Source organism: Vicugna pacos, chromosome 9, assembly GCF_048564905.1.
Source record: "Vicugna pacos chromosome 9, VicPac4, whole genome shotgun sequence".
NCBI lineage: Eukaryota > Metazoa > Chordata > Mammalia > Artiodactyla > Camelidae > Vicugna > Vicugna pacos.
Genome location: NC_132995.1, coordinates 51,099,943 through 51,115,371, shown reverse-complemented (window position 1 = coordinate 51,115,371; position 15,429 = coordinate 51,099,943). Strand labels below are relative to the sequence as shown.

The following is a 15,429-nucleotide window of genomic DNA, read 5'->3' as shown; positions in this document are numbered from 1 at the left end:
TATGTCTGCAGGAAGGCAGCCAAACCACCCAGAGTAAGACACTCAGTTCTGTCCCCACCTTCCCGCTTCTGCAAGGCCCTCCACTCAACCCTGGCTGCTCTGGGCCTTTCTAACCCTCTGCTCGCGAGCCCTGCTCACAGGCCACACACAGTTATACTCTGGAGCAAGATGGCCTGGATGCAAATCCCAGCTCCACAATTACTAGCTGGTTCAGCTGAGACCTCATCTCTCTGTGCCTCAGTTTGCTCATCTGTAAAATGGGAACAAGGACAGCACACCTCAGAGGTGCACTGTGAGGTTTAAATAAGCTCACTTACATTTGATCCAGAAGTTTCACTCCTGGGTACACAGCTGGAAAAAAAAGCAGACACTAGTTCAAAAAGATACATGCACCCCAATGCTCATAGCAGCATTATTTACAATTGTCAAGATATGGAAACAACCCAAAAGTGCCTGTTAATAGACGAATGGATAAAGAACACATGTTACATGTATACAATGGAATATTACTAGCCATAAAGAATGAAATTCTGCCATCTGCAGCAACGTGAATGAACCTAGAGAATACTATGCTTAGTGAAATAAGTCAGAGAAAGACAGATACTGTATGATGTCACTTATATGTGGAATCTAAAAAATAACAGAAATAAATGTACATAGCAAAACAGAAATAGACTCACAGATAAAGAAAACTGATGAATACCAGTGGGGAGAGCGGAGGGAGAGCAAGATAGGGGTGTGGGATTAAGAGATACAAACTACTATATATAAAATAAATAAGCAACAGGGGCATATTGTGCAGCACAGGAAATTACAGTCACTGTCTTGTAATAACTTTTAACGAAGTATAAACTAAAAATACTGGATCACTATGTTGTATGTCTGAAACTGATACAATATTGTAAATCAACTATACTGCCATAAGAAAAAATTTAAAAGAAAAGAGCTCACCTACGTCAGGGCTCAGAACAGTCAGTGCTGTGTAAGCGTCGGATGCAGCACTCACGGCCTCACTGGTGCCCAGTCCTCGCTGCCCAAGTTCCTGTGCTGGAACCCAGCAAGGAGGTGTCGTGCTTCGAGGAGAAGGCCTTTGGCTCTGAAGCCAGGTCGCCTGGGTTCCGGTGGCAGAATTGAAACTCTCAGGGCCTTAGTTTCCCCACCTGTAAGTGGGAGCCTCGGGGGCTGGTGTGAGAACTGAGTGCACAGATGCACCCAAGGGACTGGATGGTGGAGGAGATGATCACTCCTGTCCCGCAGGCACCTCCGCCTCGTCCTGGTCTGTCTGACCCCACGGGCTGGGACCCTCCAGCCCAGCAGCCTCCAGACTAAAAGCGTTTTCATTTTCCCAACCCCAAAGCAAGCTTCAGTCACAGGGTCGTGAAACACAAACCAACCAGAGCAACAGACAGATGTCAGCCAGTCACTGTTCCCCTTTCCAAAGAGGTGGCCCTGCCCCCACTGTTCCAGGGCCTCTGGCCCGAGAACCCACTGTGGCCACCAGCTGAATGCTACTGCCTCCGCCTTCCCAAGAGCCCCAGGGCCGTCTGGGCCTTCCCACCAAGCTTCTAAGAAGGAAGGTTTCAGAAGGGGAGCCCGAGGAGCCAAAGTCACAGTGGAGGTCTCAGGCCTGGGAGTCGAAAAGCACCAGAGGCCTCTGGCGGAAGCGGCCTCCACTCATTCGGCCAAAGAATGTCTGCTGAGAGGCCCATCTGTAAAATGGAGAGACTTAAAGCATCTCCTCGAGGTGTACTGGGGATCACTGATGTAACCGCCCAGCCCAGCTCCTGGCAAACGAACTCTCCTGAGCGGCGGCTGCAGTGGTCACTGGCCTGGTGACTCAGATCCCTGCACTCCTAAAGCTTCATTCAGGGCATCCCAGGTTCCCAGATGATCGCCGGTTCCCTGCCCCTCTGCATCATGATCAGGGCCCTCCTGGCTCAAACGTGCTGGGAGAACCTCGCACCGCCCTCACTCTGGGCAACGATCCCGCCTTCATCTTTATCTCCTACATGCTCTCATGATTCCCACCCCCAGCCCCAGGCAGGACCACAACCGCTGCTCTGGCCCTTCTCCCCCTGCCCGCTCCCACCCCTGGCCCCCATCCCCTTCTCTGTCAGTCCCACTCCTACTTCTTTCCATCTAGATGTGTCTCTCCTACGAGGTCCTTCCTGAAACCACCTGGCCCCATGGTAGCCTCCTCCCTCCAAACAGCAGGACACAGACAAATCTCTCTGAGGATATGTGCTCCTATAGTGTATCCTAATTTGCGGTGTACCCCAATTTAACTGTGATCCTTTGGGGAACAAAGAGTATGACTTTGTAAGCATAACTCCTGGGAACACACACCTTGTAAGCCAGTGCTTGGGGCACTCACTTCCTAAGTGCAGTACCTGGGAGTACTCCCTTTGTAAACGCAACACCTGGGAAACTCCCTTTGCACACACGGTATCTGGTCCTCAGTTCAGAAACTTAGTACCTTACCCTTTACAAATACTTGGCACTCACTTTACAACACCAGTTCCCTGAACTTGCTTGACAAATTCACAAAAGGATGTCTGCCAAACACTGGCAAACACTAAACTGATAAGCCCACTGATTCTCAACTAAGATGTTTCTGCAAGAGGCTGAGATCATGTTATGTATATCCAACAGATGCATGTATTTTTCACTGACACTCTCAAGCGTGGAGACACACCTGCCTTTGTCTCTCAACTCCACCTCTTCCCAGATCTCCTTGTCTGAGTCTCCGCTGCAGCATCTGTAAGATGGGAATAGTGATACCTTCCCCACAGGATTGTTCGGGAAAGTAATTAAATGAGCACAGTGCTTGGCACTCAGCAGGCAGACGGGAAGAGTGGCTGTAATCATGAGCGCATCACTCCACTCCTCGCAATAGGTTCACTTATCCTATTTATTTCCCCACCAGAGAGGAGAAGACTGCAAACTTTCCTGACCTGCCACCAGGCTCAAACCTAGGAGCTAGAAAGAGCAGACCATGCCGTATGAATTTCCTTTCCAGGGAAGCAGCTCCCCTGCTGCTACCTTGGAGACCTCCAGACCACTGTGGTGTCCCAGCAGTCCTGGGGTGGGAGTCACCATCCTTCCATCGTCTGCTGTCTCCTGAACACAGCTAACCCTCTCCCCAGCCTCCCCTGCACTGGTGGTGGGGGTAGGGGTGTGGCAGGGGGAGGTAGCCATGTGACTGAGCTGTAGCCAATGAAGCGGCCAGAACTACAGACAGCTCCACCTAGTGCTCACTCCCTCTCCCCACCCCCACTCCATGAGGCCCTGGAGGGGCAGAAACCCCCATCAGACTGTGATGTGATTGAGAAGTAAGGGTGCTGCATGAAGCCACCCAGGTTTGGGACTGGCTGTTGTAGCAGGCAGCCCACTCTGACCATGGCCCAGCTCCATCCACAGAGACAGCTCTCCCGTCCAGGGCAGCCATCATATTCACCTGGGCTGGATGGTGAGCCAAAAGAGGAGGCAGTGAGGCCAGGAGGCAGTCTGGGCTATTTGCAGCTTCTGGGAGCCTCTAAGAGGTTGGGATCAGCCCAGGACACCAGGAAACTCCTACCAGTTCCAGGGCTATCTCCTCTCTTCTAATGACCCCAGCCCCAGGGAAGCCTCCAATACCCTGCCCTGCTGAGTCCTGCCCGTCCACCCACCTGGGGACTGGAGAATCCAGCTCTTCTGCTTTCCTCCGAAGTGAGTTTACTCAGCCTAATCTGTTTATACACCTTTCCGATCATATCATTCCTGACGGCAGCTGGAAAGCCAGAGAGCCAATGACAAGGGCAGGCACTGGTGGGTGCTGGGAGGCAGAAGTCCTGGGTGTGAATCCCAGCCCTGCTGCTGAGTCATGGAAAGGGTCTCTGGGCAACAGAGACTTGTCCTGTTGTCCTCACCGCTTCCCCGTTGGAAAAAAGCCAGAGGCAAATTCAGTGAATAGAGATCCTAGGACCTTCATAACACAGCATGGACGAAGGGAGCTGGGTTTTCTTCCAAAGTTTTGCTGGGTTTTGTAATTTAAGAGTCTCTTAAAGCACTGCTCCAAAGCTACTCTTCCCTATGGGAGGGAGCTATTCTACATCGCAAGGAATTAGTAACTGATTTTTCTTTTTCTTTTCTTTTCTTGCTTTTCCAATTTTACTTAGAAAAACAAATCCAGATCCCAGTGCCCTCATACCTTTCCCTACCCCAGCAATAATCTAAATAACTTACAGATAGAGTTGGGGTCAGGTAGGTGGGCAAGTAGGAGAGAGAAGGAGGAGAGCTCTCCTTCCAAATAAAACACACACACACCCCAGCAGTACTAGAAACGAAGGGAGCTGCCTGTATGCCTAGCACACACTGAGTGCTCGTAAATATTTTTTTAATAGATGACAACAGCTCCTGGAAGGCGGAAAGGATGACAATTGTAGAGCACTTACTAAGTGCCAGGCACTTTACTGGGTGATCGCTAAGTCTGATCCAACCTCAGGGCCTTTGCACTTGCCATCCTCCCTGCCAGAAATGCTCTCCCACCAGATACCACCTCCTTCCCTGAGCACCATGTGCAAAGCAGCAAGGCTCCCAATCCCCAAGCCCTGCACATCCCACCCACCTGCTGCTTTGCTTTCTCCAGGGCCCGTCACCACCAGACAGATTTTATATTTACTTGCTCAGTGGTTCATTGTCTGTCACCAACGCCACCAACACAGACTCCAGGAGGGCAAGGACTGGTTTTCCTCAAAGTCCCTAGAACAGTGATATTTATCAGGTGAATGAACTGCCATGCCTGACTTCACATAACTCTGACATCATACTAAAGGGAGTCCCCGTAACGAGAATTTCTCATATAAGGACAGAGATGAGGTGACTTGCCCAAGGTCACCCACCAGCTAGGAAGGGGCAGAGGCAGGATTCAAGCCTGCCTGTCTGACCCTCTACTGGGTCTGGCTGTTCTCCATCCACCTCACTGACAGCCCAGACACTGGTACAAATGCTTTGCATGTGGCAGGTGTAAAGGAATGGCTGCTGAACATTCAGCACAACAATCCATTTCAGAACCAGAAATATGTTCTCTGTGGTCACCTTTGTCTCAATAGAGACGAAAAACTCCCCCATACACATACACACACACACACACACACACACACCCCACATCACCCTTTGGTAGGCTCTGCTGGTATCAATGAAGCTTCCTTTCAAACTCGTATGGCCCCCTGGGTGCCCCACTGAACGCACTGGGTGCCTTGTCACCAGAGCCAGGAGCAGGGAAGAGACACTATCACTTCCTTCATTTCTCTACCACGGCAGCCTGGCTTCCATCCTGGGGAAGCAGGAAGTCTGGGGACAAAAACGATCCTCTCAGGTGGAGCAGGAAACAGCCAGCCTGGCCACACAGACCCTTGTCCTCGGGGCAGAGGTCAGAGTGACTGGTCAGAGCCCCCTGCTCATCTGTGTTCAGCTCCTGGAGGGCCAGGTGGCCAGGTCCTCCCTAGCCAGTGACAGTGAGACAGACCCCACCGTGACTCCAGACAGCAATGACCCCAGGCAGCACTGCCCTTCCCCACCTGAGGGAGGGTCAGCTAGCCCTCACAAAGCACTATAGGACTACATATTTTAACATTCACCAAAGAAGTAGGCAAAAAACATTCAAATCATCAAAACAGAAACAACTCTGTTCAATTAAATTGGAAAGTGTCTTGTCTGAAACAGCAAAAGCCTGGGACTAACTAACCTAAACACCCAGTGGTAGGGGATGATCTATCTACATTATTACAGTCGATTCTACAATGAAACACCATGCAGCAGGGAAAAGCACTGTGTATGCACAGATCTAGAATGAGCTCCTTTCACAAGAATGGCACATAACTACGCGTAAATGCCTGGAACGGTCAGCAAGGATGCAAAAAGAATGGCCAGTAGGACTGGCCTGCGAGGAGGAGCTGCAGGGACACGCAATAAGAGAGAAGCTGCATTTTCCCTTATATGCCTCGTTGTACCATCTGAATTTACTTCATGTGCACATTACTATTTCAATTATCAAAAAAAAAAAGAGAGAGGGAGAGTTCGGTATTTTTTTTAAAGAAACTAGACTGTGCCCCCTGAGAAATTTTTCTTAAACTGCTTTCAACAATTTCATTGCCTTCATACATACCAGACACGCTAAATACCCCTAACTTTCCCAAATGCGCCGCTCATCTCAGGAGACTTTCCTCAGGAGACTGCCGTTTTTAAATAGCAATAATCCCTTCCATTTGTGCAGAACTTCATAAAGCTCTCTCAGAGCAATTAGGAAAACACAAAGTGGAATAACGGCCCCTTGTCACACCCCTACTGTGTGCTGGCCATCCTATTAGGTGCTAACCTGGGCTATCTCCAATCTTTATAGTAACCCTGAAATGAGATGGGATGACCTCCAAATGGAGAAAAAGCAGGGCCCAGTGAGAGAAAGTAATGTTTCAAGTCACACAGCCAGGAAGCTGTAACCTGAGAATCCAAGAAGCATGGTGCAGCAAACCTGGAGTTGGTGCTGCCCCATGGTGGAGACACCCTAAAATACTAGGCTGCCTTGCTTAATCCCATCTAAATCTTTATTCAAAGACATAACCTGACCATCTCAAACGTCCATTCCACCAAAACACCAAGGAGGTGCCATCCACAGGGGCCAAGCTGAGTTGGGCAGTGAGGCAACCTGAGATACTTTGGTTTTTAGGACGATGTGGCCACCAGGCTCCCCCTAAGCTTCGCTGGACGTGGTGCCCCAAACATGCCCCCTCCCACTGCCAGGTGAGTCAGTGGGCACCCTAGCTGGCACTGAGGAGCCCATGCTGGCTGAGCAGCAAAGCCAATCCACGGGCAGCAGAACCCTTCTACCTGGACTGGCACAACTGTGCCTGTGGCCGCAAAAGGCATCTCGGATTGCACCAGCAGAATGGCAGCATCAAAACTACTCCCTCCTCAAAATGCACTTATTTATTACATCCTGGGGAAGGCAGACCACGTGCCCTGTTCACAGAGAATTTAGATTTTTTTTCCTCCTCTTCTGTCTCTGCCCCTCCCTTCCGCCACCTCCAATCAGACAAGTTACCTGGGAAACAAATCTGATATACTCCAAAATCTTATGACAAATGGCACTAGAAGAAAAAAAAAATTCTTTGTGTTTACTTACTGCCACAAAAAAAAAAAATCACATAAATCAAAGGCGGGAAGGATGGGCCCAAGGAGGAGGGACTGACAAAGTGGAGAAACACGCAAGTGCACGTGCCCACAGGCAAGTTCCCATGGGACTTCTGACCACGCAGGAGGACGTGGATTTTAATTCCCAAGTAGAAACCACCATCGGGATGAACTGACCACTTGACACCCAGTAGGTGCTTAGTAAGCATAAGTCCAAGTCCAGAAGGTTACTGCCAAGAAAACACCAAAGAAACCGATGAGAACTAGGGTGACTCCTCTTTTCCTTTTCACGACAAAAGGCCCAATCGGAGCAGCAGAGTGGTGAAAATTTAAACAAGTCATTGATGAATTGAGGCTTGAGAATAAAGAAAGCTACCGAACCCTGTTTGGTCAATGAATAAAAGACTTTTCAGACTGAACCCGCCATTCTGAGATGCCACGTGCCACATGTTACAAAAAAATAAAGTAAAATAAAAGGTTAGCAGCTGATCTGTATTTCTTTGATGCAGAGAAGACAAAGCACACGGACAAAGCCCTCTTCCAGCGGACAACAATGCCTAGCAGGTGATCAGATTCAGCCCAGACACGAGAAGAGCAAAATGGATTCTGGTCTCGAGGACCCGAATCTTCTCGGCTTCTGCAGGACTCTGGCCTTCGGCTACAACCGACACCATTCCACAGCCATGACAAGCCCAGGGATGCCCGGGGACTGGGAAGTATGGATGTGAAAAGGGATTGAGGCACCAGGTCCAGCCCTTCCCCCTACAAGGTGTGGTCATGTGTACCCCAGGGAGGGGCAGACAGCTCCCAATCATCCCTCATGGACACCAGGTCACTGTTGCCTTTGTGTTTCCTTCTTTGTTTATGAGCCTTCCGGATCCAAAGTCTCCAGCACAGAGGGCATCAGGCCCGGCGCTGTCACCAGCCATGTCAGGCACACTGTTGACTCTGCAAGGATTTAATCAGTAACTGGCCCAGCAGATAGGCGCAGGGGCAAGCTCCAACCTGACCCCACAGAAGGCAAAGTTTATAGCAAGGCCAAGGGGTGAGGCTGCTGGCCCCCTGGGGCCCCAGGCTGAGCCCATTTCCCCAGCAGGGAATCAAGAGAGGTCTGACCACCTGAGGGGTGTACCTGGCTGGAGCCACCTGCCAGGTGGGACTGAAAGCCCCCGGATACCTCCACCCTGGCCTGATACAGCTGGGGTCCTAGAAGCCTGGTCTCTGTCTCCGACCACCATCCAGTTATTTGGGTCAGTGCAGGCAGACTCAGAAGGCAGTTTGGGCAAAGAGTGTATTTGGTTTGTTTATTGGTTTGAATCCAGATCAATCACTCTGAGTCTTGTTCCTGAAGCCCACACAATTAACCAGATAATTACCAGACGGTTCTGAGACGGGCTGTGTAGACGGTTTCATAAAAGGATGATGTGCATTTTATGGAAGGCGATGACCAATAGGGAGCACCTGATACATCGACAGCCCTAGGCTGGGCCACCCAGGGATTTGTGCTGTAGGGAACTGCACTCAAATTCACCTTTGTTTTATTTGGGCTAATATTTCTCAATCAAGTGCTTGGGCTGAACTATAAAATGCAGACAGATTACATAATGCCCAAGCCTCAGGGAAACCCCTCAGGGGCTGCTCTGCTTCCCCTGTGCCTGGACATCAACAACCAGATGTCTTATGATGGGACAAAGTCCCCATGGCAGTGCCAACGCCACCTCTACCCTGAAGGCCACCGCTGCAACCAGGCCTGCCTCAGTAGCCCCCCTCCAAGCCCACAGGCCCTGGCACAGAGAGCCACGCACCCCACTAGAGCCCACCATGCAAGGTTTAAGGACCCCCGCCCTGCTCTCGCGGCTTGCTGACAACAGGCGGAGGAAGGGGGACTGTGCCAGCCCGTTGGACACCTGCTCATAGTTCCTCCTTCCACACTTCCCAATGCCAGAGCAAGGCTCTGCTGAGACAAGTCTTCTTCCACGGATGGCCTGAGATCCCCAGTCCAGAAAAACACAGCTCTGCTCCAGAGAAGCCCCAGCTATGACAGTGCCACCCACCTTGTCCAGGGAAAGTGGTGCCAGGGCCCCTGGCTGCTTAAACAACCAGCACATGGCTTCAGTCTTTCTTCCTCTTTTCTTACATACACCTCTTGAGCAATCAGAGGTAAATTGGGGGAGGGGGAGGGGGAGGGGCACCTGGCACCTCCAAAGCTGGCTTCCCCCAACTGTAGGCAGCAGCAGCACAGCGCAGAAGCCTGGCTTCTCCCCAAGCAGCACAGGAGCTCAGCCTGTCCTTCCCACGGAGGGTCACTGTGCCTCTCAACCATTTTTCTCCCCACTCCATAACTCCCCTTCATTTTGAGGGGTGGCAGAAAGAAAAATAAAGCCCCCTCCACCCCCATTCCAAGCCAGGGGAAAATTCTGAAGCCAGATTTGGAGGTTCCTGGTCTACTGAGGACACTAGTTCCTCCCCGAATCTGAAACACTGCGTGCTGGCGAATTTTCTGAGCTCTCCCTCCATCAAATGAAAAGCCAGATGCGGAGGCCTGTGGCTCGGGAAGGGTTTAAGAACATGCGCGAGCCTGAAACTGGGACTGGACCCCTTCGGGGCAACCAGCGATCCTCCCCAAGAAAGCAGTCTTTGCAGATTGCACCAACGTGCCTACAGGAAAGAGAAAATAGGTGTTCTGAGCATGTCGGACCCAAAATTCAGAATAAAAGTCCTCGTGTGCTTCAATGCTCTCTAGAGTGGGGGGAGCTGTTTCGAGGAGTTCGGTTTCTTCTGCTAACTTTTCCCCCCTCCCCATTCCTTGGAGCATGTGTCACAGCCTGTGACACACTGCCAAGGGAACATGGATGCCGGGGAAATGTCTGCACACGCTACACGTTTGTGACATGTCATGTAAGCGACACCCTGTTTCCTGGCTGGGTTTTGGCACAGGTGTGGGCAGGCATTGGATTCAGCCTCCCCTCCACCAACCCTCTCTCCACCCCAGGCTTAGTAAACAGGATCACGGTCGCCCCAGGGGGGAGTGTGCATTCTGAGGAAAACCTGCCACCTCTCCACAGAGGATGGGACACCCTCAGCAAGGCTCAGGCCCAAGCAGAGCTGGTGCTTTAAACTGTCCTTGTTTCAAAACACAAAGCATCCTGTTCAGACTCCAGCCTGCCACCCTCCCCCACCACGACCCCAGCACAGCTGTCTTTCTCCACCTTGCAGATTTGATTTCAGGAACAGATCAATGACTTCTCTCCCTCTCATCCAGCTGACCCAGTCCCAGCCATATCTTTTAAAACAATAGCAATAACAAACTAAAACCTCCAGCAAGAAAACACACGTATACAGCACTTCACAGACAATGCAAGACCACAGCCCCACAGGCCAGCTTCCGCACTAGAACCTGACCGCCCTCGGTGGCGAGGAGATAGCCCAGGACCCCCAGCCCCCTCCCTCTCCACTTCCACCCTCCCAATGTGCGAATGAAATTTTTTCAGAAAGGGAAGCAACCAGTTTTGCCAGCCAGCCTGGGCAGGAAAAAGACGGGTTGAGCAAGGAAAGGAACTGGCTTCTGGAAATTCTTTGGGTTTTGGGGTTTTGAGGTTGTTGGGTTTTCTTTCTTTCTTTTTTCCTGTTGTTTTGTTTTCCCCTCCAGGGCAGATCCAGATGGGCTTTCAGTCAGGGAAGCCCCACCACCACCAGGGCCCAGACCCGGATCTATCCCACAGTCCCATCCGTAGTTAACACAAGCGCTGGGCCTGGAGGTCCCCAAATGCTCAGCCTGGGGTGGGCCAGAGCCTCTCCAGAATTCTAAGGGTCTCCCTGAGCCCGCCGACTGAGCAGAGCTTCGGATGCCACATCCAGCCCGAAGCCCAGGCCAGGCGGGGGGCGCCCGGCTGTCCCCGCCCCCCGGCCCCCGGGCTCCAGGTGCCGCGGCAGGCAGGGGACAGCCGGTGGGAGGGGGCGCCTCCCGGGCCCCGAGGGGAGGCGCGGGGGTGCAGGCGCGCCGCCGGGCAGAGCGACTCACCGTGGCGGACGCCAGGCTGTTGTCGGCCAGCGTTAGGTGGTGCGGCTCCCAGCGCCTCAGGAATTTCGAGGTGAGGATCTTGCTGAGAAAGGTCCGCGGGTGCCGGATGACACAGACCTGGATGTCGCCCTCCTGCAGCAGTTTGTACCTCATCCCGTTGCAAAGCAGAAGGGCCCGGCGGCAGGGCACGGCGCCCATCTTCGTGCCCTCGGGGGCCGGCACGTCGCCCCCCAGCAGCGGCTTGGTTTCCTCGATCTGCCGGGGGTCGCCGCCGCCCGAGCTGCTGGTCAGATCCATGGCCGGCCGGGCCGGGGAGGGGGCCGGGGGCGGGGAGAGGGGCAGTCCCGGGCTGCCGGGGCGGCGGGGCCCCCGCTCGGCGGCCCGCACCCCCCCACCCCCCAGGAAGGTGGGGGGGTGTGGGGCTGGGGGCGCCCCGCAGGGGAGGGGCCCGGGCGGGCGAGCGGACGGGCGAGCGGGCGGCCGGCGCTCGGTCCTTCCTGCGGGGCTCCGGCTTCCTCCTAGCTCGTCGGGTGCATGCTCGCGGCTGCCGGACCGGCTCGGCTGAGGGGCGGGCGGGCGGGGACGCGGGGCAGCGCCGGGGTGGGGTGGGGGGGCCAGGGGCCCGGCAGCGGCGGCGGCGAGCGGGGGCCGCGCGGGCGGGCGTGTCTCGGCCCCGCCGCCCGCTCGTGTGTACAGTACGTGTGTCTGGGCGGCCGTCCGCGGGCGAGTGTGCGGCGGGGGCCGCGGGGGCCGGCTCAGTTGAGAGATTGCAGAAGCCGCTCGGCGCCCGCGCGATTGGTCCCCGCGGGGTCATGTGCCCGCCCCTCTGACGTCAATAGAGGCAACGGCGGCAGCCGCCGCGGCTTCGGCCTTTCGCAGGCGGAGTCCGCCGCCGGGCGGGGACGCGAGGGGCCGAGGCGCGGCCCGACTAGAGGGGGCGGCCCCCGGGGAGGGGGGGGCTGGGGCGGGCGAGTCCCGCCTGGCCCCGGCCCGCCCAGCCCGGAACCTGGGGAGTGGGCGGGGGGCGCGGGGGCGGGGCGAGTGACGTCACGCCCAGCCGCGCCCCCGCCAGTGCCCAGGCCCGTGCTGAGCGGCGCGACCCGCGGGACAGACGGATCTCGGGACGCTCGGCCGCCGCCGCACTCCACCTTCTCCTCCGTGGCCGTCTGGGATCCGAAATGTCAGCGCCTCGAAACCTGTCCACGCGATTGGCAAAGGTGCGGCCAGGTGCAAACCCGAGGGACCGGGGCCGGGCTGGGCTGGGCCTGGCCGGAGGGGTGGGGGCAGGACCGCTTGACCTGTGAAACAACCACCCCCACCCAAAGCTCTGGCTGCCCACCTGGCTGGCGATATGGCGCCACAAGACAGAGATGGTTCCTCGAATTGAAAATGTCCCGTCAATTTTCCAGATAATGAGCCACACTGCCCTAGCTCAGCCTGTCGGACTCTTCAGGCCTTTAGGTCTGTCACTTGGCCCTTGGGATCCTGAAGCCGCCTGAGAGAAAGGGACAGGTTCCCCCCACCCCACCCCCTTTCTTCTGCCCCTGGAGTCCGATTAGTTCCTAATAGGAACCTAGACAACAAAAGCCCTGCCCAGAGTTAAGGGGGGGCCTCCCCTCCTCTGCCTGCACCCCAGCAGCTCCAGCTTTCTTACCTCTCTCTCCCCTCAGACCAGGACGTGGTCATTCATTTCTGCATCCCCAGGCCCTGCACAGGGTTATAAGAGAAACACATTGGAAGCACCTTTGGGGAATGAACCACAGTGTTACTGGGGAACTCCAACTGTGAAACAAAAATAGTCCCTTTCTGCCGTCGGGAGTGGCACCTAAAGCCACTCAGCAAGTGCTCAGTCCCTGGGCTGGGCTTTCACACATCCAAACACTTGTGCAGTTAAAACCCCTAGATTCGTGGCTTTTTGTTAAGTGAAGGTGCCTCTGTAGTGAATACATGAGTGTGTGAGCATGCGTTGAATTGCATCATGAATGCCGAAATTTGTCCACAGCAACCCTACAGTGGGACTGTCCTCTCTCCCTCTCTCCCAAGAACAGACAAGATGAGGCTCCCCAAAAAACTCTTGCCTGAGCTTGGCCAGGGCTGGGGGTGGAATGCAGGGCCCAGCATGTGTCCCTTACCAGATAAGAGTCACCACCAGCCTGTCACCTCCAGACTGCCCAGGAGGTGGGCAGACTGTTCTCTCCTCATGAGCCCTGGAGAGGCAAAGTTAGGGGAGAAAAATGGGGCATTCCTTGACTGGCAAATTCTGTTCTTTGAGTCCTAAAGTTCAATGGCCTTGAGAAAGTCATCAAGCAAAGAAGAGTCAAGCTGGAGCCCCCACCTCATGACACAGCTGTGGATATTGGTGGGGGGTTGTGACCAAGACCCCCAAGCCATGCCATTAAGGGGGTTAGATCAGTTGTTCAAACCTTTATTGCACTCCTGCTGTTTGCTGGTTGCAGGAGTAATTCCCAGTGTCCTAAGCACTTCCTACGTGCTGAGAGTTGTGCACACACACATGCATGCAACTCTTCCTTCTCAGAGCAACTCCGTGACACAGGTGCTATCTTCATCCCATCTTGTAGGTGCAGATCCAGAGAGGCTGCTAGGCTCACTTAGCTAGTCAGGACTGGGCCAGGGTATGGAGCTCAGAGTCTAAGACAATGTAAAGGCAGTGACCACACTGTGCTTGGGGCTACAGGAACAGAGAGGGGGTGCCTAACCCAGCCAGGCTGTGGTGCTGAGGACATGGCCTAACTCTGTGAGGTCTTTAGGAATCAGGTAGAGATGGGGAAAGGTGCTCCTGGAAGGGAGGATGGCACTGAAAAAGACAGAGAGGTGGAAAGATTCTCAGCCTGTGCAGGAAACCTCACATTTGCCAAGGCATGCAGAGAGCCCCCGGGGGATGCAGGGCAGAGGCCCCAGAAGCGAGCAGGGGCTGAGCTTGCAGTGCCTTGAAATGCAGGCCCAGGGACCAGCCTCCCCCCAGAGAACGGAAGGAAGCCACCACACAGGGCATGCAGGAGAATGACTTGGAGATGTCACCTTCATAAGGTCACTGGCCACAGCACAACATGGACAAGATTTACAGAGCAGCAGCCTGGAAGCAGGGTAGCTGGTGAGGAGACTGGCGAGGGTACCCAGGAGGAAGGTGATGGGACCAGCACAAAATCTTGGAGTAGGGCAGCTCACTGGCAGACAAAATAGCTGCTTTCCACTTGAGGGACATCTGTGGACCCTCTTCTCCCCATTCAGGGGGCAAAACTTCAGCAGAATGAGATTTACTGGGGTGTAGAGGACCCCTGATTTCATCCAGACATCCTCAACACTGCTTGGTATGGTGCTTGATATGTAAGCATTAAACAGGAATGTGAGACTCACAGACATTGAAAAACTGGGGATGAGGGGGGTGGGAAGGGATAAACTGAGAATTCGAGATTTGCAGATACATATATATAATAGATAAACAGGTTCATACTGTATAGCACAGGGAACTATATTCAATATCATGCAGTAACATGGTGAAAAAGAATATGAAAATGAATATATGCGTGTTCATGTATGACTGAAGAATTATGCTGTACACCAGAAATTGACACAACATTGTAAACTGATTGTACTTCAATAAAAATATTTACATACAATAAAAAAACCAAAAACAAAAACAGGAATGGGATAAAATGACCAGCACCCAAGTGCCAGGTACTATGCTGGGGGCTTTATATATTTGTTCTTTTTTCCAACTAACAGATCCAGAAGGCGAGAATTATTATCAAGAATTATTAAGATTCCCCGTCTCAAGGGTGAGGAAGTTGAGGCTCAGAAAGGGTCAGACAACTATGGGGACCCAGCCAAGGTTTGAACCTGAAATTCTGTTTGACCTGGAAATTCATGTATTTCCTACTCCTCCTTTGTATTATTTTCCTGAGCAGGTACTCAGAAAGAAAGTGTTGAATTTGATCAGTGTCATCTTTAAATAATATTTCTTGGTTTTAGTTTGAATTTAGTGACGTGGAGCCCCCAAGAAACTGCAGGAAGTTCCTTGAGAACAGAAACCAGGAGTTCCTGGTTGACAGCAGAGCTAGCTCAATGCCTGCACACAGCTGGGACTCAAGAAATATGCAAGGATTGATCATCAGACTCACCTGTCCCCTGCTGCTTAGGACTGGGTGTCAGCAGTAGGACTGGGTCAGGACATGGGGGCTGCGGTGAGATGGGATATGCACTGATACTCAGTCGGGGATGTG

At 53.4% G+C, this 15,429-nt stretch overlaps 1 protein-coding gene and 1 long non-coding RNA gene across 2 annotated transcripts in view; one reads left to right on the top strand and one right to left on the bottom strand.

The window, feature by feature from the left end:
• CMIP (c-Maf inducing protein) overlaps positions 1–11,920 on the bottom strand; it is a 222,158-nt gene extending 210,238 nt beyond the window's left edge. Inside the window, exon 1 of the mRNA XM_072967806.1 lies at positions 11,189–11,920. Coding sequence (XP_072823907.1) covers positions 11,189–11,485 — 297 coding nt within the window. The 5' untranslated portion in view covers positions 11,486–11,920. The remainder of the gene's footprint in view (positions 1–11,188) is intronic.
• A 340-nt stretch (positions 11,921–12,260) lies between these two features.
• On the top strand, positions 12,261–15,142 carry LOC140698503 (uncharacterized). Its single transcript, XR_012076310.1, has 2 exons — positions 12,261–12,405; positions 14,933–15,142. It is a non-coding gene; the product is annotated as an uncharacterized lncRNA (long non-coding RNA).
• The last annotated feature ends 287 nt before the right edge of the window (positions 15,143–15,429 follow it).